The sequence below is a fragment of the Capricornis sumatraensis genome, chromosome 4 (genome assembly GCF_032405125.1).
Source record: "Capricornis sumatraensis isolate serow.1 chromosome 4, serow.2, whole genome shotgun sequence".
NCBI classification, from domain to species: Eukaryota; Metazoa; Chordata; class Mammalia; order Artiodactyla; family Bovidae; genus Capricornis; species Capricornis sumatraensis.
In genome coordinates this window covers 151,192,973-151,215,595 of record NC_091072.1, presented here as the reverse complement: position 1 = coordinate 151,215,595, position 22,623 = coordinate 151,192,973, and the positions used below count along the sequence as shown (strand labels likewise).

The 22,623-nt window shown below is 56.2% G+C and overlaps 1 protein-coding gene across 1 annotated transcript; it reads left to right on the top strand.

Moving 5' to 3' along the window:
* Positions 1-534: 534 nt before the first annotated feature.
* SLC6A12 (solute carrier family 6 member 12) lies at positions 535-22,378 on the top strand. The gene is made up of 16 exons (XM_068971532.1): positions 535-731; positions 4,481-4,625; positions 9,790-10,066; positions 12,657-12,791; positions 13,353-13,493; positions 13,991-14,078; positions 15,114-15,246; positions 15,648-15,782; positions 16,435-16,538; positions 16,789-16,913; positions 17,207-17,319; positions 17,754-17,891; positions 18,598-18,700; positions 19,512-19,612; positions 20,352-20,522; positions 21,869-22,378. The coding sequence occupies exons 1-16, from the start codon at positions 535-537 to the stop codon at positions 22,010-22,012; spliced, it is 2,250 nt and encodes a 749-aa protein (XP_068827633.1). The 3' UTR covers positions 22,013-22,378.
* The last annotated feature ends 245 nt before the right edge of the window (positions 22,379-22,623 follow it).

Genomic DNA, 22,623 nt, shown 5'->3' with positions numbered 1-22,623 from the left:
TGTTTGGCTTCCCTTCATTCCATTAAATCCACTTTCTTCCCACCACCTGCTAGCGGGTCCGTCTGGTTTCTGCCCCCTACCCTTGCTGCCCTCCCCCCCTCCTCACCCACCCCGTCTGCTGTTTCTCCTTCCCACATTGAGTGGGGTCTCTCCTTGTGGACCAGGAGCAGAGGGGCTGCTGTAGGAGACGGGGGTGGGGCCCAGCCAAGGTCCTCTGTCCCCAGGCCCTTGGCCAGAGGGGCTGTCTCCCCTCTGTCCACACCCCCATCCGTCCCCTCTCCCCATCCGTCCGCTCTCCCAGGTCCCTTCCCCCCTCCTTCACTCTGGAATAAGAAGGAGGATGAGAGTGGCTGGGCTTCTTTCCGCCCGCCGAGTCTTGCCTGCCCAAATTGCACACCGCACTGGGCATCGTGCGGCGGGTTCTAGACACGGACGCATAGTCCTCGAAGCTCCGGCGTAGCAGGCCACTACCCGTCTCGGCCAGCAGAGGGCGCCACCTCCTCGGTGCCGCCCCGCCTCTCCTCTCGCAGAAGGATGGATGCGAACTTGGTAACCAGGACGCGGCCTCGAGGTGGGTCTAGGGGACCTCCGCCGGCTGCCGGGCCTGAGCGCTCAGAGGCGTCCAGAGAGGAGCCAGGTGGGAGGCAGAGCCTGTGCGACCTCGGGGTCAGCGGGCCTGACTTTGGCCCTGCAGCGCCCACAGGTGTGCTCTGCAACCTGGCGCTTGGCAGGTGAGTGGAGCAGGAGCCTGTCCTGGGGGCCTCCAAGGATTCTTAGCGATGCAGCCAAGTGCACAGAGTTTCCTGAGTGATTTTCTTAGCTTTTTAATTAACCTGCTGCTGCTGCTGCTGCTAAGTCACTTCAGTCGTGTCCGACTCTGTGCAACCCCACAGACGGCAGCCCACCAGGCTCCCCCATCCCTGGGATTCTCCAGGCAAGAACACTGGAGTGGGTTGCCATTTCCTTCTCCAATGTATGAAAGTGAAAAGTGAAAGTGAAGTCGCTCAGTCATGTCCGACTCTTCGTGACCCCATGGGCTGCAGCCTACCAGGCTCCTCCGTCCGTGGGATTTGCCAGGCAAGAGGACTGGAGTTGGGCACCATCCCCTTCTCCCTTTAGTGAGCCTACTAGTGGGAAAATGCACTGAAGCCCTCAGGTTTTATTCTTTGTTATTGTTGGGAGGGTTTACTAAAATCAGTGACGGCAGCTCGTTCGTGGACAGTGGCTGCTGCCCCCACCCCACACCCCAGTGTGCCCGGCCCAACCCAGTCCTAAGATGGGAGAAATAGTTTGCTAGAGGAACTTGTGGGTCTCCAGATATACACGTGGAGTCTTTGCCCAGCTGAGGACATTTCCAGGACACAAACTATGGGGTGCTGTGCTCAGGACACGTGAGGAGCAAAAACAGACATCTCTTTAAGGACAAAGGAAGACAACCGCTATGAAAGAAAAGCAGTCTCTGCGAAAGAATAAGTGGGTGTGGGAGGGACCCCGAGGATCCCAGGACAGGGGTCTGGGAAGACCCAGGGAGGGAGGCAGGCAGTTCAGTCGTGGTGATCTGACCCTGAGTTGGGAGCTTCGCTGATGGTGGATGGAGTTGGAAAATAACTCACTGGCACAAGATCCACAGATGTGGGTTCTGGTCTTCTCCTGCCTCACACCTGCTGTGTTCTTGGTGGAATTCAGGTCTTCATTTTTTGCAGACCCAGATGATACTGGGCGCCTCAGCCACACACAGGTTTGTGGTGTCTGGATGAGGTCACGGGCATGTGAGCCCACCCCTGAGGTCATTAGACTAGTGGGGGATGGATGGAGGGGGGAGCTGTCCTAAGAGTCAGGGCTCAGGTCAGGGAAAGGGAATAGCCATACCTGGACGTGACTTCAGCCTCTCAAAGGGATGGCTGGGGTGGGGCCACTTTCTGTCCCCTCTGCTCGAGCCCTGATTGAGAGATTCAGATCCTGCAGTTCCCAGAGGAAGAAGAGCCCTTTGTCTAGAGACCTCACCTGTTGGAGAAGAATACCTTAGAACACATCATTTAGCTTCTATTCACCCAATTTGCTCATCTGTAAAATGGGCAGATCAGCGCCTCTGTATCAAGGTTTCTGTGAGGCGGGCAGAGAGCCTCAGGGCAAGCTGGAAGGAGAGAGGAGAGGCAGTAGTACCCAGAGAGTTAGGGCTGGCCACCCTGAGATCGGGGAGCTACCAGGGGACACGGAGTCCCAGGCTTCATGGGTCCTCAGACCGTGCTCACACATACAACAGGTCTAGGACCCACACGTGTGCACACACACAGCCCCTCACTCTCCGCAGATGAATGTGCACAGACCAGGACACACCACAGTCTGGAGGCTGGCAGGCCTGGCGTGGGTCTTACTAGCGATGTGACCTTGGGCAAGTTCATGGCTCCGATCCTTAATTTTCTCCTCTATAAAATGAGAATAATAATATTTACCTCATTGTGTTGTTAGAGTCCAGTGGAGAAGGTAGGGGAAGCTGCCTTGGGGACATATTTCAGGCAAATCCTTCCTGTTTTCCATGACTCCACCCCCACCCCTGCATTGAGTTGTCAGTGAAACAGAAAAGCCCAGAAAGAGCTCAGAGACATCTTTGCTGCCCCCCTACTTCCCCACCCCTGTGTATCAGGTTGCAAGGGGCCCCAGGAAGAAGGCTACACATTTATTACCTAAGCATTTTTGCTAGGAGGCAAGGGAGAAGCAGAGCTAAAAGAACCCTACATCCATGGCCTGAGGGTCCTGCTTAGCACCAGCAGTTTTGTCTAAGAAAAGCAAGACCTGAGTTCTCCAGGCCCTAATCTATCCCCTGGTTCTGAGAGAGCAATACCCTTTCTGGAGAGGAAAAACCGAGATCAGTATTTCCCTCGAGTTGCATCCATCCCTCCCTCCCTCCCTCCATCCCTTCTTCTCTCCCACCTATCCATCCATTCGTCCACCTACCCACCCAGTCCTCCATCCACCCATCCATCCATCTGTCCACCCACCCATCCGTCTATCCACTCACCCAGCCAGCCAGCCGTCTGTCCATCCACCCATCCATCCATCCATCTATCCACAAATTCATCCATCCAACCGAGTGCCTACTCTGATCCAGCACTATAGCAAATGCTTGAGGGAGAAACAGAATTATGAGATGTGATTCCCTGCCCTCTAGATCTTCCTGGTCTGGGCAACATTGCTACTGAGAAACAGGCACAGGTTTCTGGAGCCCAGCTTCAAATCATAGCTCCCTCATTTACTAGGGACCTCCATTAGCTTCTCTTTGCCCCAGCTTTCTCTCTGAAAAATGGGCTAACAATTTCTAGATTTCATGTTTCTCGTGAGGACAAAATGGGGTGTCATGTAAAGCACCTGGCCTGAGTTAGGTGCTCAGGAACCAGGTTCCACCTCAGGCCCTCGCAAAGCAGGCTTGGGGTAGAAGGTGACTGCGGTGATGCAACGGTTTTCACTGCAGTAAGATGCCGGATTCTCTAGTCCATCTTCACCCCCGACCCTCCCCAGCATGGAGACAGCCCAGCCTTAGGCAGGCTTTCCAGGTAGCTTAGGGATCCTCACCTTTTGCAAAGATGGGAGTCTCGTGCCTCTGGGAGTTTACGGATTGTTCTAAATGCCCAGCGAGGGCTGGAAGCTGAAGGGTTCGGTGGGCTTGAGTCAGGGAGGGTGGGAGACACAGGGCAGCCAGGTGAAACCTAGCAGCCCTGCTCTTTGACATGAAGGGGAGGTGACACATGTATCTCCAGGTCCTTGCAGAGATGCCTGACACACTTGGCACCAAGAAACATTTCTGAATGAATGCCTGAGCTGGGAAGTTCACCCTCTGTCCAGCCTGGCTTTCTTCCCTCGTGCTCCCTGCTTCCCGGAGAGGCGGAGTCGTTGGTTCTGAGCAGCTGCAGCCAGGTAATCAATCACAGGGATTTTGGGGGCCCCTCTGCCATAGGCTGACACACTGTGGGGACGGGGGACAGCAGCCGGGCATCGGGGCAAGCAGCGCAGTCACTCCATCCCTGCTGGGGGCAGGGGACATGGAGTGAGGATTCTGTCCGGGGAGCCTGGGGGAAGTGCCGAAAGGGGCCCGAGAGAGGCTGAGCAGGGTGCTGATGGAAAACTACAGACTGAGACTCGAGCTTCACACCCCGGCCCTGCGGGGAAGTTCTAGAACACGAAGGGGAAGTCCAGGCTGAGGGAAATTTCCCTTCTCCCCACAACTTCTCCTCCCCCGCAACCACCTGGGGCCAGAGAGACGTCTTCATTGTCCAGAAGGAGATCCTGGCTGTACGGAGTGAAAGATCACGGGCAGCCCTGTGCCACTGCTGTGAGGCCATCGCAAAAACATCAATGAGGACCCTGTTCCAGAGCAGCTCCCCGGGCACACAGAGGGGACACAGATGCTAACTCAGACACCAGTTCACCACGGGTGGCTGCCAGGCGGTCAGACAAGTCCCGGCTCTGTGCTTACTGCCCACAGGTCACCAGAGCATCGTGTCGCCGCCCGGGACTCCTGCACCCCAGCCCCTGCTTCCAGAAGACCCTCAGCAAACACCAGCAAGTGGCTCCAGACACCAGTAACACCCTTTAGCCCTCTCGGCAGCTCTGCAAGTGGGGGCTATCAGGTGAGAAAAGAGGCTCAGATGCCTGCCTGGCTGACATGACCAGGAGGTGACAGAGAAGAGGGCAGACCCAGGGCTGTCTGCCTGCAAACCTATGTCCTTTGCGGATGCTGCTTCCCGAGGCATGCTCTGGGCACTGTGTCTAGGAAAATCCCAAGGAAAGGGGCTGTGGCTGGGAAGGTCCAGAGCCTGGCCGCAAAATCGCAGAGGGCAGGTACTGGTGGAAAAGTCCAGCGGTGATTCACCTCCTCCCTGCCCTGCCCTCCCCAGATCTCAGCCTGCAGCCTGGGGGTTGGTAGCACCCACCCGACCGCCCAGTGAGAGAGGGCTGTGCTCAGCCCTGTCCATCCCGTCCGCTTCCCTCCGGAGGACCAGAAGCCACACCAGAGGGGCGAGGTGAGAGGGGAGGGGAAGGGACAGGGCCAAGGAGGGGAGGGAGGTGGGTCTCTGGGGGGTCGTCCTGAGACAGCGCCTCAGCCAGCAGCCGGGCTGGGAGGGAGGGCAGTGGGGGAGGGGGCTGGGGACAGAGGAGACTTCCTGAGGTTAGGTGTTGTAATCCTGGTTCACAGACTCTTGGCCTCTGTCCCTCTTTCTGCTTGCGGCATTTCTCTGCCCCTTCTTTTTCCAACATACTGGCTCACATGCACGTGGGCACACACAGACACTCACACAGTCACTTTCTGTCCTGTGTGTGTGGGGGGGCGGTCCCAGGACCACGTCGGATGGGATTCTGAGCTGGGAGGAACAGGAGAAGGAGCGGGACAAGTTCCTTTTCAGGCTGGGTCTCTTAGCGTCTTCCCGGGAACTCTGCTGGGGACACGGGAGCCCGGAAGCTGGACAAAGGGATGAGGTGAGTGGGATGTGGGATGGGGAGGACTGAGAGCTGCCACAGAGGGCTCAGTGGACCCCCAGGAGGAGGACTGGGTGGAAGCATGTGTCTGGCTATGAGCGAGGCTGGAGGGGAAATCTGGTGCTGGGGACTCTTAGGACACGGCAACCCCCCAGCTCCCTGCACCATCAGCAGCATCTGAGCCGCTCAGGGACAAGCCTGCCTAGCAGGAGGAAAGTCCTTGGATTGGGGGTGGCTCCAGGGAGCGGGTGAGAGAGAGGTGATCACCAGTTCGAGAAGGAAGGGGAGGCAGGCAGGTGGTGCCCGCAGGTGGGGAGGAAGGCTGGCAGGTGAAGGGCCACGACCTGATCAGACTACCCGCCAGGCAGGCTCCCCAGAGGAGGAGGACGCTGTGGGCTTGTGCACCCGGGAACCACGAGGGCTGAGCCAGGCAGTCCACGGGGTGTGAAGGACTGGACGAGGGTGGGGGTCAGGTTGTGGTGTGGTGCACACAGGTATGTGAGCGCAAGGGGACGTGACGGGAGCGGCCCCAGTGTGTGTGCAGAACAGGAGCTGGTATGTGGGTGTGGGCTGAAGCCGGGGCTGAGCGTCTAGGGCCTGGGCCGCTCCCCCATCGCCGGGCCTGTTGGGCAGCAGCGTTTTCACCTGTGTCTGTTCCTCGGCTGGACACTGGGCAGGCCTCCACCTACCTGCCCAGCCCCTAAAAATGGTGACTGTGGGGCTTATCAGCCTCTTGAAGAGTTCCTTCCTGGATAGGGCTGAGCCGGCCGTGGGTGTGGGTATCTTGCCTCTGGAGGCACTGAAGAATGGTGAGGTCCAGGTCGCACCCTCACTCCCTGCCTCAGTGAGCAGAGCCGGCGGCAGCCTGGGCAGGTGGTGCGAGGAGCCGGCGAGGTGACAGAGCTGGGGTGAGCCCTTGGAAGGGGGAGTTCTCTGCAAGTCATCGAGACTGAGGGTAACACTGTTGTTTAAGTATTCCTTGCAAATGGGCCAGAGGTGGAAAGGCATAGTGTGGGTGAGGAGGGCAGGGTGCTATCTTTTTAGCTTAAAAAAAAATTTTTTTTTAATATTTACTTATTTGGCTGTACTGGGTCTTATTTGTGACATGTGGAATCTAGTTCCCTGACCAGAGATTGAACCTGGGACCCCTGCACTGGGAGTGTGGGAAGACCCCACACTACACCACCAGGGAAGTCTCTCTCTGGCTTTTAAAAAGTAACCCTCCAAAGGAAGAGCTCAGACAGTTTTTATGTCTAACATCCGCCTGGAAAGTTCTTCCTTGAGTCTAACTCGAAATCTGCTTGCTGCAATTTCAGCCTGTTTCCCCTTGCCTTGCCATGGCTCTGGGCCAGCTTTTCCTTTCGTGTGTTCTTGCTTTCGTCCTGCTGTTTGGTATTTCATCCTTAACCGATAAATCATGCTCCTCTCAATTTTTTTTTTTTTTTAAGAAAACAGCAAAACTTTTCACATCAGGGTCAGCTTGTACATGTTCTCTTCTCCCAAATCCTGTGCCCACTCTGGGCTCTGAGGTTTCCCCCGCATGCTGTACTCTCCTCCAGTTTTCCCTTCATTTCCTTCTTTCCCAGGGTTGCGGGGGGGGGGGGGACTCTCCCCATCTCCAGCTGCTGGGGCCAGCTTGGCCCTGAAATAACTGCCTCTGGTCTGGGGACAGTGAGCCTTGTCTCCCGGCCGCCCAGTTGGTGACCCTGTGTTCGGGCCCCGAGCTCGGCTATCCTATGGCGTGGCAAGCAAAGGCAATATCTCTCCTTGGCTCTTGTGGATCTCATTTGTATCCCCCCCTTCCCAATATCACAGTTGAGCAGACATCATTCTCGCTTTCAGGGAGACTTAAAGCCCAGAGAGGAGGTGAGACTTACCGAAGAGGACGAAGCAAACGGGAGGCACAGCTCCCCACTTACTGTACCGGTCAGTTTCTTCAAATCATTGAAAAATAGTTATTGGGGGTGTCAGGGCCTGTTCCTGAATTTCTCTGAACTTCATTTCATCATTCATATAATAGAGTTAATAGTAATTCCTAGCACAAAGGTTTCTATGAAGATGAAACTTCATAATGCATGTAAACACGTGTGTGTTTTGGGCATAGTGCTAAAGGTTCGCTTCTGTCGTTATTCTGAGCCAGGTCTGGACCAGACCTTGGAGTTCCTGTCTGATGCTTCTCCGTCTGTGTTTTCAAGTCCTTTCATTCGTTTGATAAGGATTCAGGGGCCAGTCTTCAGGGCGCCCAGCCTCAATTCTGTACCAGCATCCACCATTTGTTCAGGTGTCCCCCGGGGCCAGACCACCCGGTTCTTTCCACCTGAGGCTTGGTTCTCAAAGCCCTGGGGGTTGGCCTCTTTGTTTTTTCTTCCCTTCTCCCCCAAACCCAGAGGCTGAGGTCTTTGATTCCACCAGGTGCCTCTCTCCTCACCTTCCGTTCAGGGCTGAGCTTGCCAGGGAAGCCTCCTCACAGGTCCCAGAACTTGAATTTCTGCCCCCGACATGCTTCCCCACTCCTGCGACAATCTGCACCCTCCAAGTCACCTTCAAAAATTTCCATAACCTCAAATGGCCCTGCCACGCCCTCCTAGCTGACTTGGGCTTGGGCTGTTGCCTGGGTTAAAAGGACCAACAAGTAAACAGACGCTTCTTTTAATAAAAAGAATCCCTTGTGTTTCTCTGGAGCCTTGGAGGAACAGAGCCCTTGGTAGCTCCTGGTCACTTTGGTTCCCCAGCGCCCCTCGGAGGTGGGGGTGGGGAGGGGGCGCGTGGGTGAGTGCCCCCCTCTGCAGCCTAGGCACCTCTTCCTGGCAGCTCCTGGAAACAGAATCAGAGGTGGCCTTGGGCAGAGTGTGGGGAGGGGAGGCAAACAAGGATTCCAGATAGAGCAGGCATCAATTTATCTCCTGGCAGCCGGTAAATGGGCCACGGGAAGGACAGAGGAGAGCAGACAGCGGCTGCCCTTCAAGATGGTAGGGAGTCAGGAGGAACAATGACCTGCCTGTGATGGGCACTCACTCTGGGTCTCCCTTGAGGAGACCACTCAGATTGGAGGTGACCACCCAAGCGAGGATCTCTCTGGTGACCTCCTCCGCCTCCAGGATCCTTGCCAGCTCTCAGGACGGAGGTTCAGCCAAGAGAGGGGGAAGAACCAGGCCTCCCTTGAAGGCCACCCTGTCCCCATCTGGCCTCATGAGGTGGCCCCACCTTCCCCTGCCCTCCCAATCAGATGCCCAGAGCGAGTTGGTCCCATGTTTACCCGGAGGCAATTGATCGTCCTGGCACAGTGATGAGCATGCAGCTGGCCCAGGGAAGACCCTGCTGTTACCTGGCCACACCAGCCTTTGACCTCCCATCGCCCCCGGCAGCCTCTGACCCCTTATGGCTGGAATGGCGCCACTCACTGGACACTAGGGACCTAAGGCAGATGGGCCAGCGGGGATGGCAGCTGGCTGCAAGGATCAAAAGAGACTTGGGATAATAGTCCTTGAGCCTGGGCTTTAATCCCCATCCAGTGTGGTCTCAGGCAAATTACTTCGCCTGCTGAGGCCTGGATTTTCCCATCTGCAAAATGGGCAAACTAAGAACAAACTGCTCCCATTGTAAAGAAACTACTGTATTTGCTGTTTAGTTGTTAAGTTGTGTCCAACTCTTTCGTGACCCCATGGACTGTACCCCACTGGCTCCTCCGTTCATAGGATTTCCCAGGCAAGAATACTGGAGTGGGTTGCCATTTCCTCCTCCAGGAGATCTACCTGACCCAGGGATCGAACCCACATCTCCTGCATTGGCAGGTGGATTCTTTACTGCTGAGCTACCAGGGAAGCCCAAAACCACTATACTCCAGTAAAAATTAATAAAATAAATAAATCAATCCAGATGCAGTTCCCATTTTAAAAAATATGCTTGCATTCATAAGGTCCTTCTGTACATTACAGGGAACTCTTTTTGATACTCTGTCATGAGCTATATGGGAAAAGAATCTAAAAAAGAGTGGTGTATGTATATGTATAACTGAGTCGCTTTGCGTACAGCAGAAACTAACACAACTTTATAAATCAACCCTATGCCAATACAATTTTTAAAAGCCATAAAAAAATACATATGTACATTTTAAACAAGAGCAAACTGCTCCCTATTTATTATTGGAGCCATGAGAGCAAAGGGTAACTTGAGGTGCAAACGTCACTGAGAATTTGAGAAAAAAATCTGGTCCAACATTATTAGAAAACCTCCCGGCAACGCTGAAGGGTTAGAATGGAGAGAGCAGGGGTGACAGTACCCCTGGGGTTGCCCTGCTCATTCCTCTCGTCCCTGTAGGCTGGCCTCTCCCGCTGTCCTGCCCACGCCCATCTGCAGCCTCCCAGCCCATCCATGGCTGCATACGACAGAAAAGTGGCAGCTCCCAAGGAGGGGCTTCCGGTGGTCCCCTGGGCCCCCGAGGAGGGCCCGAGGCCGGACCAGGAAGCCCAGGACCAGGTGCAGGATCGAGGCCAGTGGAACAACAAGATGGAGTTCGTGCTGTCCGTGGCCGGGGAGATCATCGGGCTGGGCAACGTCTGGAGATTCCCCTACCTCTGCTACAAAAACGGGGGAGGTGAGTTCACTTGAGGCGGGTGCGGTGGGGGAGAGCTGTGGAGCTCCAGTTCCACCACTGGCCTCATCATCCCCCGCCGTGAAATGGGCTTGATTCCTCAGAACTAGCTCCCCTCCAGGGGGAAGTCAGTCATTGAAGGACTCAGTCCCTCACTCAGCCCCTACGGTGGGCCACCCTGTGCCAGGCTCTGTGCTAGATACAAAACAGAACACACTCTGGGTTACGCTGCAGCGAAGGGCAGCAGGTTACAGACAAACACGTCCGCCGCAGTCTGTCGCATGGTGAAGCGTGGACGGGCTAGAGGCAGAGCAGGGTGGAGGGACGGGGTGGGGAGATACCGGATAGGGAAGGGAGGGACGAGGCATGGGAGGCGAGGGGACCAGGAGAGGGTCTGTCCAGGAGGTGGCCTTTGAGCTGAGAACTGAAGGAGGTGAAGGAGCGAGTGCCAAGGGTGGAGTTCAGGTGAAGCATCCTCCAAACTCAGGGGACAGCAAGGGCCAAGGTCAAGTGAAGAGCAGCTGGCCTGTCTGAGGAGGGACGAGGAGGGGAGTGATGGGGTGGGGGAGTGGGGGAGAGAGCAGAGGTCATGGGCCTGGACCCTGAGGTCTGGATCTGAGTGAGACAGGGGCCACTGCGGAATGTTGATCAAATAAGAGACATGAGCCCTGTCTAGGATTTTTTTTTAATTAAAGAAGCAATTATACATGTTTTAGCACCAGTGGTAAAAATGAGCAAGGGTGTAATGGGGAGGGGCCAGAGTCACCTTTTTAAGTGTGGTTTTAGTGTATTCAGAGAACTGTACAACCAACCCTACAACTGATTCTAGAATCTTTCCATCACCCCCAAAAGAAGCCCTGTACCCATCAGAAGTCACTCCCTAGCCCTCTCCCAGCCCGCCCTCAGCAACCACAAATCTGCTTCCTGTGGCTGCGGCTTTACCAGCTTGGAATATTTCACATCAGTGGAATAATTCATTTACATGAGTTTGTTTGTGAGTGGCCAGATTCATTTTTGCCTTTTGAAAATACCATTATTCTTTTGTGGAAATGATGTATGTGAATATGAGAAATATTCCAGAAAGGTGAAAAAGAAGGAACAGTCCTGTTTAAAAATAGCCATTGTTTAGAAAATCCTTCTAAACACCATTTATATTTAAGTTGACAAATATTTATTGAACAGTTACTATGTATCCTGCTCTCCTTTTTAAGCATCCATGATTAATTTTCTTTTTTTAATATTTATTTATTTGACTGAAACCAATCTTTAGCTGTGGCATGTGGGATCTAGTTCCCCGACCAGGGATTGAACCCAGGCCCCCTGCTTTGGGAGCACAGAATTTTAACCACTGGACCAACTGGGGAAGTCTGTACATTTTTAAATTGTTATCAAGTCATGCATAGTAGGTTATTATTTTTGCAAAAAAAGAAATATATGTGGATATGTTTATAAGAAAATTGGAAGGATATAGTGATACAAGGGCTTCCCCTTTTGGCTCAGCTGGTAAAGAATCTGCCTACCATTCGGGAGACCTGGGTTTGATCCCTGGCTTGGGAAGATCCCCTGGAGAAGGGAAAGGCTACCCACTCCAGTATTCTGGCCTGAAGAATTCCATGGACTGTATAGTCCATGGGGTCGCAAAGAGTCGGACATGACTGAGAGACTTTCACTTTCACTTTTCACTGATACCATGCTTTTCTCTTTCCTTCCCATTATACTTTCTATTTTTTCTACACAGCAACATGCTTGAGAAGCACTGTAACACTGTGGTTATAAGCCCAGGCTCAGGGCCAAACCACCTGAGTTTGTGCTTCACTTTCCTCATCTGTAAAATGGGGATAACATCAGTACCTGGGAGGTTGTTTTGTGAGGGTTTTGATGTCGGTAAAGCATTTAGAAGCAGGCTTTACAGACAGAAGCCCAAGTGCCAAGTGTTATTACTGTGCAATGAACTCTGCAGTGACTATGCATTACTATGCAGTGTGTTCACCCAGGCACACACTTCTGAGATGATGGAGGTGGACACCCTGGGCTGTCATTTCCAGGGTGTCTTTAGGCCTGGCCTCCCACCACGGCCTGCGGGTCAGCGCCTCCAACGCTGAAACCGCATCCTGAGAATAGCCCCCCAGCAGAAGAGTGGCCTCGTCAGAGAGCCCACTTCAGACCAGAGCCTGAGAGACGGGAGAACCCTCCGAATATGAGGGGAAAAAACCCTCTGAATGAGAAGGAAAGTAATTTTTCCAAGATATTTTTGTTTGTTAGTTTTCCTCTAAAAAGTAACCTACTTGATAATTTAATAAGCATATCAAATTATACAGAACACATGTTTTTGGTTTCAAAAATAATAAACTGAATCAGATTTGTGAAGCACACTGAGAAAGTAAATAGTATGTCTATTAGGATCTCCACCTACCTTTTCATTCATTTCCCTTTGAAGGTCTTTCCTATCCTGGGTGGATGCAGACCAGAAACTTCCCACCCGCCCTGCTCAGAACAGCAAGAAGCTGCCTTGGGCCTCTGGGGGCTGGGGGGGGGGGTGGGAGGGATATTGAGGGGCGGCTGCAGGCTCAGCCCACCTCCCCTTTCTCTGCAGGAGCCTTCTTCATCCCCTACTTCATCTTCTTCTTCTCCTGCGGCATCCCGGTGTTCTTCCTGGAGGTGGCGCTGGGCCAGTACACCAGCCAGGGCAGCGTCACAGCCTGGCGGAAGATCTGCCCCCTCCTCCAGGGTGAGTGTCCTCCCCCCACTCCTCTGCAGGCCCCTAGGAGCCCCATTCCCACCCCCGCTTCCCTCATCCACCCTTTGCTCAGGGTTGCAGGGGCAGCAGGAAGTATAATCCGGCTTTGTAGGACCCGATTATAAAGTTTATAAAACCTGGGGGAAGCGGTCTTCAGGGAAGGACAATACAAAATCGTACGCAGGCATGAAACTAGGTGCAGTCTTAGGAGGGGTGCTTGCAAGTGAGGAACCCTGGAGCTGAGTCTTCACAGCTTCGCGGAAAAATGTGCTCCCAAGCAAACGTCTGGGCCCCCCATGTGCGTCCGATGGTGTGAGTGCAGTGACCGTGGTGACGGGAGAAGGCCTAAGGCCGTGTTGTGCTGTGGTGTCACCTGCTCTTCTTATTTAGAAAAATAAGGAGTGAAGGGTTCTCAGGCCTGGAGTACGCCTGGCAGTGTCTCCGTGGCCCCGTGTCCTTCCAGCGCCACTGACAGCTCCTATGGGTTCCGGGCGAACTCTGATCCCTCAGACCTTCCTGTTCCCCACCCCCACCCCCCGCCCTGTCCCCAAGGCATCGGGCTGGCGTCTGTAGTCATCGAGGCCTATCTGAGCGTCTACTACATCATCATCCTGGCCTGGGCCCTCTTCTACCTGTTCAGCTCCTTCACCTCCGAGCTGCCCTGGACCACCTGCGCCCACTCCTGGAACACAGGTACCTGTCGGGTTGGGCGAGGGGCCAACAGTGACCAGGCGCCCAGCCAAACCCACCCCAAGCCGAGCTGAGGGGGCTGCTGGGGCCACTCTGCGGGCCAGCCCCCTGTGGGTCACTCAGCCAACTGCCCTGACAGCCCACAGCCCCGTGGGACTGTGGGTGATAACTGGCTGCCAGGCGCTAACTGCTCCCACCGTCCACCCATTGAGCCAGTGTTTACTGTGGGCCTACCGTGCGCCAGACCCCCGAGACCAGAGGGGCAGAGGCAGACCAGGGGCTCCAGAGGAGCAGTCAGATTCGGCGGGACCGGCGCACGTGGCGGGGTTGGGAGAGGGGGCTGGTTCCCTGGGCTTCCCAAGGGGGAACTCCTGACGCTGGAAAGTGGGGGCTCCCGAGGGCTGGGAATGATGGGGCAAGCCGGCCAGAGGGTGGGGGACAGGATGTGAGGGCATCTCTGCCCGCTTGGCCCACTGCGGATGCCCCCTCGTCCCCCACAGAGCACTGCATGGACTTCCTGAACCACTCCACAGCCAGCACAACGGGCCCGTCTGAGAACGTCACATCCCCCGTTATGGAATTCTGGGAGTAGGTAGCAGGCCTGGATGTGCCTCCGGGGGGGCCAGGGGAGGGAATTTGGGTGTCCAGGGCCCGGGATGTGCGGTGCAGGTGTACACCTTTCCGGCACTCACCTCCCATCACCAAGAGATGAGGGACCCTCGCATACCTACCACCCACGCCCTCACGCTAACCCCTCCACCCCCGTGTCCTCCTAGACTCACATGGGTGTGAGTGACTCCCATGTGACTGTGTGAGTGACTCCATGTGAGTATCCATGTGACTCCCATCCCACCCAAGTCTGCTCACCCTCCCCCACCCGCACCCACTCATCCACCTGCACCTCGCAGCTCAGGAGACCAGCTCTACGCACCTTTCCAGCTTTGGGTGCCCTGACGTCCTGGCGGTAGCTTGAACTTGGCCGAAGTGGGAGTATTTACAAATTGGCAAATTTCTACACTCATCCACACTCACATCTGCAGCCTCCACGCGAGCACTTACACCCTCTCCCACATCCACACATGTCCATCTTTGCGCTTACAGAGTCTACCCCACCACCCGACACACACACTCACCTCGGCGTACACGTAGCTGCCAATACTGTCCCAAGGGCACCCGCCCAGCCCTGACTCACCCTCACGCCCTCCAGCCCTTGGCTCACACATTCCTAGCACCCGTCACCTGCCAACCCCAATGCACACCAGTCCCTCCGCTCCAGGCATCTGCTCACCCACCTGCTCATCAGCTGTGCCCCACCACGGGCCCCTCAGGCACGTGCCGCTCTCCCTGTCTCTGTCTCTGTCTGAGCAACAGAGAAAGCCGGAAAGACAGACATACCTGTGGCATTGCGTGAGTTGGTCTCCTGATGGCCAAGGGCTTACAGACCACAGATGGGAACGTGCTGTCCATGGGGCAGGGGCGGGGCAGGGGGTGGGGTGGCCTGGATGCTGAGATCCGTGGGGTCAGCTCTGAGGATCAGGACAGCTGATGATGACAGAGGAGGCGGCCTGCTGTCTCCTCGGCCTCACCTGGCGGTTTCCCCCCCCCGCCCCGCCCCGTCTGCAGGAGACGTGTTCTCAGCATCAGCCCCGGCATCCAGCACCTGGGCGGCGTGCGCTGGGAGCTGGCCCTGTGTCTCCTGCTCACCTGGATCATCTGCTACTTCTGCATCTGGAAGGGCGTCAAGATCACGGGCAAGGTGAGGTCAGGGGCTCGGGCTCTGGGCACGCTCTTTGTGGCTCCCAGAGAGGGACTGCCCCCCGCTACCACCACCATGGCATCCCCCTGGAGGCCTGAAAGAGAAAGTAGTGAAGGGAAGGGCATGCTAAGTACAGGGGACGTCCCAGGAAAGGGGTTTAGCTCAACACTGGGAAAGTCTTTCTTTTTTGATATGACTGTCAAAGGCATGTATACATAAGCAAGCAACCTGCAGGGTGAGATAAGCCCGCCCCAATTTGGCCTGCTGATGTGTGTCTCACCCTGTGCTGGGGAGCCCCAGACCCCCTGGAACGTGTGAGGGAGGGGTGGCAAGCTTCCTGCGCTCACCCCTCCGCAGGAGGCTCGTGCTGGAGAGGGGTGACCTTGGCCTCCCCCCTGCAGGTTGTCTACTTCACAGCCACATTTCCCTACCTGATGCTGGTCATCCTGTTGGTTCGAGGCGTCACCCTGCCCGGAGCCTACGAGGGCATCATCTACTACCTGAAACCAGATTTGCTTCGGCTCAAGGACCCCCAGGTAGGAACCTTGCTGGGGACCCTTATCCTAGGCGTCTCCCGCCCCAAACCAGATCCGGACTTCTAAAAACCTCGGATTGCTTTCCCCTTGGTGTAGAGGCAAAATATGCCCACCACAGAAAAGAGAGATAATATAAAGAAAGCTACAAAAAGTGTAGTAAACACCTCTTTTAATCCCACCACTCAGTTATAACCTCTGTTAGCATTTTAGTCCATTTTCTTGCAACATTTTTTTTCTGGCTGGGGGTGTGTGTGTGTGTTCGCATAGTTGTGATGTGGAGGCAAATACATTTTCAGGTAAACGACAGTGAAAGCATCTTGCGTGTTATCACATCCATTTGTGAATGTCATCTCACCACTTGCGTAACGTGTCCTCCGTCCACCATCCCTCCGCTCCCTCGTCCAGCCAGGATGGACCATGCTTCCAGAAGTCCATGGTCCACACTAGCTGCCCGGGAGCTGGACAGCACGCACACACGTGAGACCCGCCGCGCGCCCAGGAGAGGAGGAGGAGGACACGCTGGTGGACGTGGGGTGCTCTGCGGGGAGGCGGAGGGGCCGCTCTTCATGGCGGGCTGTGTGGTCACGCACGCCAGGCTCCCTGCAGACTCCCCCTAACTTTTCACTACTTCCTCGGGGTCTCTCTCCCTTAGGTGTGGATGGACGCGGGCACCCAGATCTTCTTCTCCTTTGCCATCTGCCAGGGGTGCCTGACAGCCCTGGGCAGCTACAACAAGTACCACAACAACTGCTACAGGTGAGCGGGGGCGGGGTCTGGGGGTGGAGGGGGGCCTCCCTCCTTTGTGATCGGAGACGGAGGGGTGGGTGTGGGGGCCCAAGCTGCACAAATCCGACCCGGTGGTCTGCTTTCCAGACTGGGCTCTTCTCCCGATACCTGGCCTTGGTCTCCGTCCCCCACCTTTTCTCCCTGCCCTTCACCGCTCACTGTCTCTGGATCTCCTTGCATGCTGGGCTTCTTTCTCCCTCTTCCTTCCCGTTTCCCGCAGGGACAGCATCGCGCTCTGCTTCCTCAACAGCGGCACCAGCTTCGTGGCCGGGTTTGTGGTCTTCTCCATCCTAGGCTTCATGTCCCGGGAGCAGGGGGTGCCCATCTCTGAAGTGGCTGAGTCAGGTGGGTGCTGCCTGGCTGTCTGGGACCTGGAGGGAAGGATGGGCAGGGGACAGAGGGTGGGGTCGGGGTGGGTGTCCCAGAAACCGGATTATAGGAAACTTTCAGCGTTGGGGGGCAGTGCTTGGCACAGAGCAGGACCCCAAAACCAGGGGAGGGCAGAGGGAAAGGCGAGCGGACGGGTGGAAAGTGTGCTCCCTAGAGAAGCGGATGGGCTCAGCCAGCACACGCAGGCAGACACACGCGTGCACACGCGTGTGCGGACAGGCCTCCCTGATGCTGTGTGTGCCCGGCAGGCCCCGGCCTGGCCTTCATCGCCTTCCCCAAGGCCGTGACCATGATGCCCCTGTCCCAGCTGTGGTCCTGCCTCTTCTTCATCATGCTTATCTTCCTCGGGCTGGACAGCCAGGTTTGCCCCGCCCCGCAGCCCCTTCCCAGCTTCTGTGCTCCCTGCCAGGACTTTCCCCAGCTCCCTGGCCCCAGCCCAAGGTCGCTCCCCCTCCATCCCACGTCCAGGACCTGTCCTTGAGGTTGGCGGGAGGCGGGTACCCCTGGCCTAGGGACCCTCTTCTGTGAGGGGCCGCCTCCTTTGTCCACCCCCGCTCCCCCCATCCCCAGGCCTGACCCTTCGCAGACATGGACATGCCCTCCCAAACATCCCTCCTGTGCCCTCAGGCCACCCAGCCTCCCCCTCCACCTCCCAGCTGGGACCCTCTATGGTGGAGTTGTGGGCTGGCCTCACCCCAGCTCTGACCCCTGTGCCCCTGACTCTGCGGGTCAGCGTGGGGGGCAGGGAGCAGGCGTGGGCAGTGACCCCTCTCACCAGCCCCCTCCGGCCCACAGTTTGTCTGTATGGAGTGCCTGGTGACGGCCTCCATGGACATGTTCCCCAGGCAGCTCCGGAGGAGCGGGCGGCGGGAGCTCCTGATCCTCGCCATCGCAGTCACATGCTGCCTGATCGGGCTCTTCCTGGTCACTGAGGTGAGCGCCAGGGGCGGAGCCTCCCCGCGGGATTGGGGGGACCACACGGTCGAGCCTTCTTGGGTTGGTGTCCTCTCCTTTGGTTTCAGGTGACAGAAACCAAACACAAGCTGGCTTAAGCAGGAGAATGAACTTTCTGAGTCAGGGAATGGATAAGTCTAGAGGTTTGGTTTCAGGCACGGTTGGATCCAGCAGCCCCAAAGACATCATCAGAGACGGTCCCCCTCTTTCCTCTGGTGATGTCATTCTTGGGCAGATTTTCCTCCTGGGATGTAACAGATGGCTGGGGCAGCTTTGGGCTTCTCTTGTGCCACCGGTCAACCCTGGGGACACAGGGCCCTTTTCCTGAGAGTTAGCCGTGGCTCCTCTTCAGGCCTGAAACAGGGGAGTGGGGCACACAAACTCACAGTGAGATGGCCACAACACAGCACCTTGCGGAAGGTGGGATTCTGGGCAGACAACACAGTTGATCTACACCACAGTCCCCGGGGTCCTCGCTGAGGTCAGAGATGGTTGTCAGGTGAGGCCTGGGAGGCAGGAACAGGCAGGGCAAACTCTAGCTGCAAGGGAGGGCTTCATTGGGCCAAGCAGGGTGGCACCCCACAAGGTGGGCATCTGTCTTATCTGGGGAGGCAGGGTGTGTCCCCTGCCACCCACCACCGCGCCAGGAGAAGGTTAAAGCCTCAGCTCCATCCCCTGCCTGCAGGGCGGGATGTACCTGTTTCAGCTGTTTGATTACTACGCCTGCAGCGGCACATGCCTGCTCTTCCTTTCCGTGTTTGAGGTGATCTGTGTCGGCTGGGTGTATGGTAAGTGGTGGGGGGAGCCTTGGGGTCCCTGGAAGGGCTGGATCTGCCCCAGGTAAGGACCAGCACGCTGGCCTTCTGGTCTTTGTGGCTCTTTGAGCTGCTGTCCTGGTTCTTAATTTTTTTAATATTTATTTTGTATTTATTTATTTGCCTGCTCTGGGTCTTAGTTGTGGCATGAGAACTCTTAGTTGTGGCATGTGGGATCTAGCTCCCTGACCAGGGATCAAAACCCAGGTGCCCTGCCCCAGGAGCACAAGAGTCTTAGCCACTGGCCCCTCAGGGGAGTCTCTGCCCTGGCTGGTTCTTTTTACTTGAGGTTTATCCATCGCTGGGAACCCAGGCGTTTCTCATTATGGCAGGTGGAGCTGGGCTTGGGACAACCCTGGGTTCCTTGGATAGTGAGAATAATTATGAATACCTGGAGTCTGGGATGCATACACCGCCCCTGCCCAGTGCCCCGCGTGGCTCAGCGGGCCCTTTGCTGTCCTGCTGCTTTTTCTTGAAGCTGAATCTGTCTCTGTGATGCAATAAGCATCTGCGTGGCCACTGAGCCCGCTCTGGCTCACACCCTCCTGCGTGTTAGGACGTGGGTCCTCATCCCTAGACGGGAGGCCAGAGACGCCCTGGGGGGTGAGGGGTCCCTGTTGGGGGCAGCCTCCCCTTCCCTGAGTGTCACTCCTATGTGCTGATCCAGTTTCCCCCACACGGCGGGGGGTGGGGAGGATGGGGCAGCTGAGTCCTTCCCCAAACCCATCCGCTGACCCCCGCCCCCGCCCCCTTCCTCACGCTCTCCCGACACCCACCTGGGCAGGGGCCGACCGTTTCTATGACAACGTGGAAGACATGATTGGCTACCGGCCGTGGCCCCTGGTGAAGATCTCCTGGCTCTTCCTGACCCCTGGCCTCTGCCTGGTATGTGCCCGTCAGTGCCCCCTGTATCCCCTTCTGCCTCTCCAGTCGATTCTGGGAGATGAGGGGCAGGGGGCTGAGTTCTGGGGCTCCTTGGGGGGCAGGTCCGTGCCCTCTCTTGTGTGCTGGTTCCCCTGCCCCTCCTTTCTCACTGTCTCTTGGTTTCACGAGCACTACCATCCGGCCTGGTTCCTGCTCCGTCCCTTCCTTTGGCAACCCTGTTGGGAGCACTACCATCCGGCCTGGTTTCTGCCCCATCCCTTCCTTTGGCAACCCTGTCGGGAGCACTACCATCCGGGCTGGTTCCTGCCCCATCCCTTCCTTTGGCAACCCTGTCGGGAGCATTACCATCCGGCCTGGTTCCTGCCCCATCCCTTCCTTTGGCAACCCTGTCGGGAGCACTACCACCCGGGCTGGTTCCTGCCCCATCCCTTCCTTTGGCAACCCTGTCGGGAGCACTACCATCCGGGCTGGTTCCTGCCCCATTCCTTCCTTTGGCAACCCTGTCGGTCTGTCGGTCTGCCGGATGTTCCAGCTGCTGGTCTGCTTCTGCCTGTCTGCTTGGAGCATCTCCGTCTCCCCTGCCTTCCTTCTCGATGTGCCTGACGCCTTGGCCCATGGTCTGCCGTGGCTTCTGCGCTCCACCTCCAGAAGCACCAGTGTATCTAACTGTGCTCCGTCCCCGAGGGGAGGGTTCGCGGCCCCTCCTGCATCTGCGTCTGCCCTCCGCCTGTCTCTCTAGGCCACTTTTTTCTTCTCCTTGAGCAAGTACACACCTCTCAAATACAACAACGTCTATGTGTACCCGGCCTGGGGATACTTCATCGGCTGGTTCCTGGCTGGTTCCTCCATGGGCTGTGTCCCTCTCTTCATCATCGTCACCCTCTTGAAGACCCGGGGTTCCTTCAAGAAGGTAGGGGCTGGGAAAGTGGCACTGAAGAGGTTGAATGATGGGCAGGGTATCATGGCTGGGGCAGCTCTGAGGCCAGGGAGCCCTTCTGTCTAAGAGAATCTTAAGGAGAAGGGTCTTTGAAGACCCGTGGCTTCATTTTCAGAAATGGTCAAGAGTCCTAGTGTCCTAGACCTTCAGAATCTGACCTCCAGATCATCTGAGCAGGCTGACCAAGAGCACCTGTCAAAGGGTTAAGGGGTGTGTGTGCATGTTAAGTCGCTCCAGTTGTGTCTGACTCTTTGTGACCCTATGAACTGTAGCCCACCAGGCTCCTCTGTCCATGGGGATTCTCTGGGCAAGAATACTGGAGTGGGTTGCCATTTCCTCCTCCAGGGGGTCTTCCTAGGGATCGAACCTGCATCTCTTACATCTATCTGCTTTAGCAGGCAGGTTCTTTACCACTAGCACCACTAGGAAACTAAGTTATAAACAAGACCTCAAAGGTGCCAGACACAGGAGGTCACAGAGCACAGATTTCTGCTCCTGGAAACTGGTGACCAGCAGCCACGGTTCATTCACACAGCTTCCCAGCTTCTCTCCTTCTCTTATCCCTGTGTGAACCCTTTGCAAAAGGCTCCCTGCTTAGGGGGTAGGACATGCCTTCCTGGAAGACATAGAGCAGGTGTCCCACAAAGACGCTACATATGTGGGAATCTGTCTCACCTACAAGTCACAGAAAACCCAACTGCAATAAACAAACAGGCTTAGTGTCTTCCTACACATGAAGAAGATCAGAGTTAGGGCTTCTGGCATTTGTTTCAGCTGCCTAAAGAAGCCATTAGGGACCAGACGCTTTCTCTGTTCCTGCACTTTCATCCTGCTCATGGCGTCCTTTCATCATCATACTTATCACCTCATGGTCACAAGAAGGTGGTCATGATTCCAGTCATCACATCTGCATTCAAGGCAAGGAGATGGCATCAATAACAATAGTAATAGTAGTAATACTACTAGGAAGAAAAACGATAACATTTACCAAGTATTTGATAGCAGTAGCAATAAGAATAGTTATAACAAAATAGACACTGAACACTGATCCTGTGCCAGGCGCTGTGCTGAGGTGTGGATGGTTCAGTGGGTTGCCTATGGCTGCACAGATGTCAGGACTGGAACCAGGTGGCTCCTACGCTGTCCCCACGCTACTGCCTTCTCTCTCTTCTCGAGATCTGTGCTCATTCATTCAGTCGCACTACACTGAGCTTGCCCACGGGCGGGCTCCGAGCTGGGCCCTGGGGACACAGACAGGAGGACATATTGTCTTTGCCTCTCTCACCCACAACACCACTGATGCCCTCTTCTCCCCACAGCGCCTGCGGCAGCTCGTCACCCCTGATCCCAGCCTGCCGCAGCCCAAGAGACACCTGTGTCTGGATGGTGGCAGCAGCCGGGACTGCGGGCCCGCCCCACTTAAGGAGGGCCTCATGGCTGGGGAGAAGGAGACACACTTGTAGGATGTGCCCGGAAGCCAGGTGGCTCTTGTGTCCCCAGCGGACAGCTTCACCTCTGCCCCCTCCCACAGCCTTGCCGAGAAACTGTGCTGTCCGTGGGCAGCCCCTCCTGGGGCTGGAGCATGCCGTGCCTGTTGGAACTCAGCATCTTATCTGAGTAGGAAGTGGTCTTCCTGAAGCTTGCTGTTTGATTACAACTGCAGTGTATACGGGGGGAGTGTCCTCTGTGGGGGACTTCCTCTTGCCATCACTGGGCTTGGAGAGGGTAGTGCCATGTCAGACGTGACCACTGACACCCACGCTGGATCCCGATGTTCTGCTGGAGGGGACCCCTCACCTGGCTCAGCATCCTGGAGTCCACGGGGAGGAACCAGAGAAAGACACAGCCACTGTTGTCTGGCATTTTCCCGGAGACAGGCTCTCAAGGCGTCCCCAGTTCCAGCCCGCCTTTCAGTGTTGTCCTCAATGCACAGAGCGCTGGGGTGGCAGGGGCTCAAGGTGGCACAGCCTGCACGCTGCACAGACATTCCCCAGCTCATGACCTTCTGAAGACAGAGCTCCTGGCAGCTCTATTTGCCATCCTGCCTTTGTCCCAACCCTGACGTCATGGATGA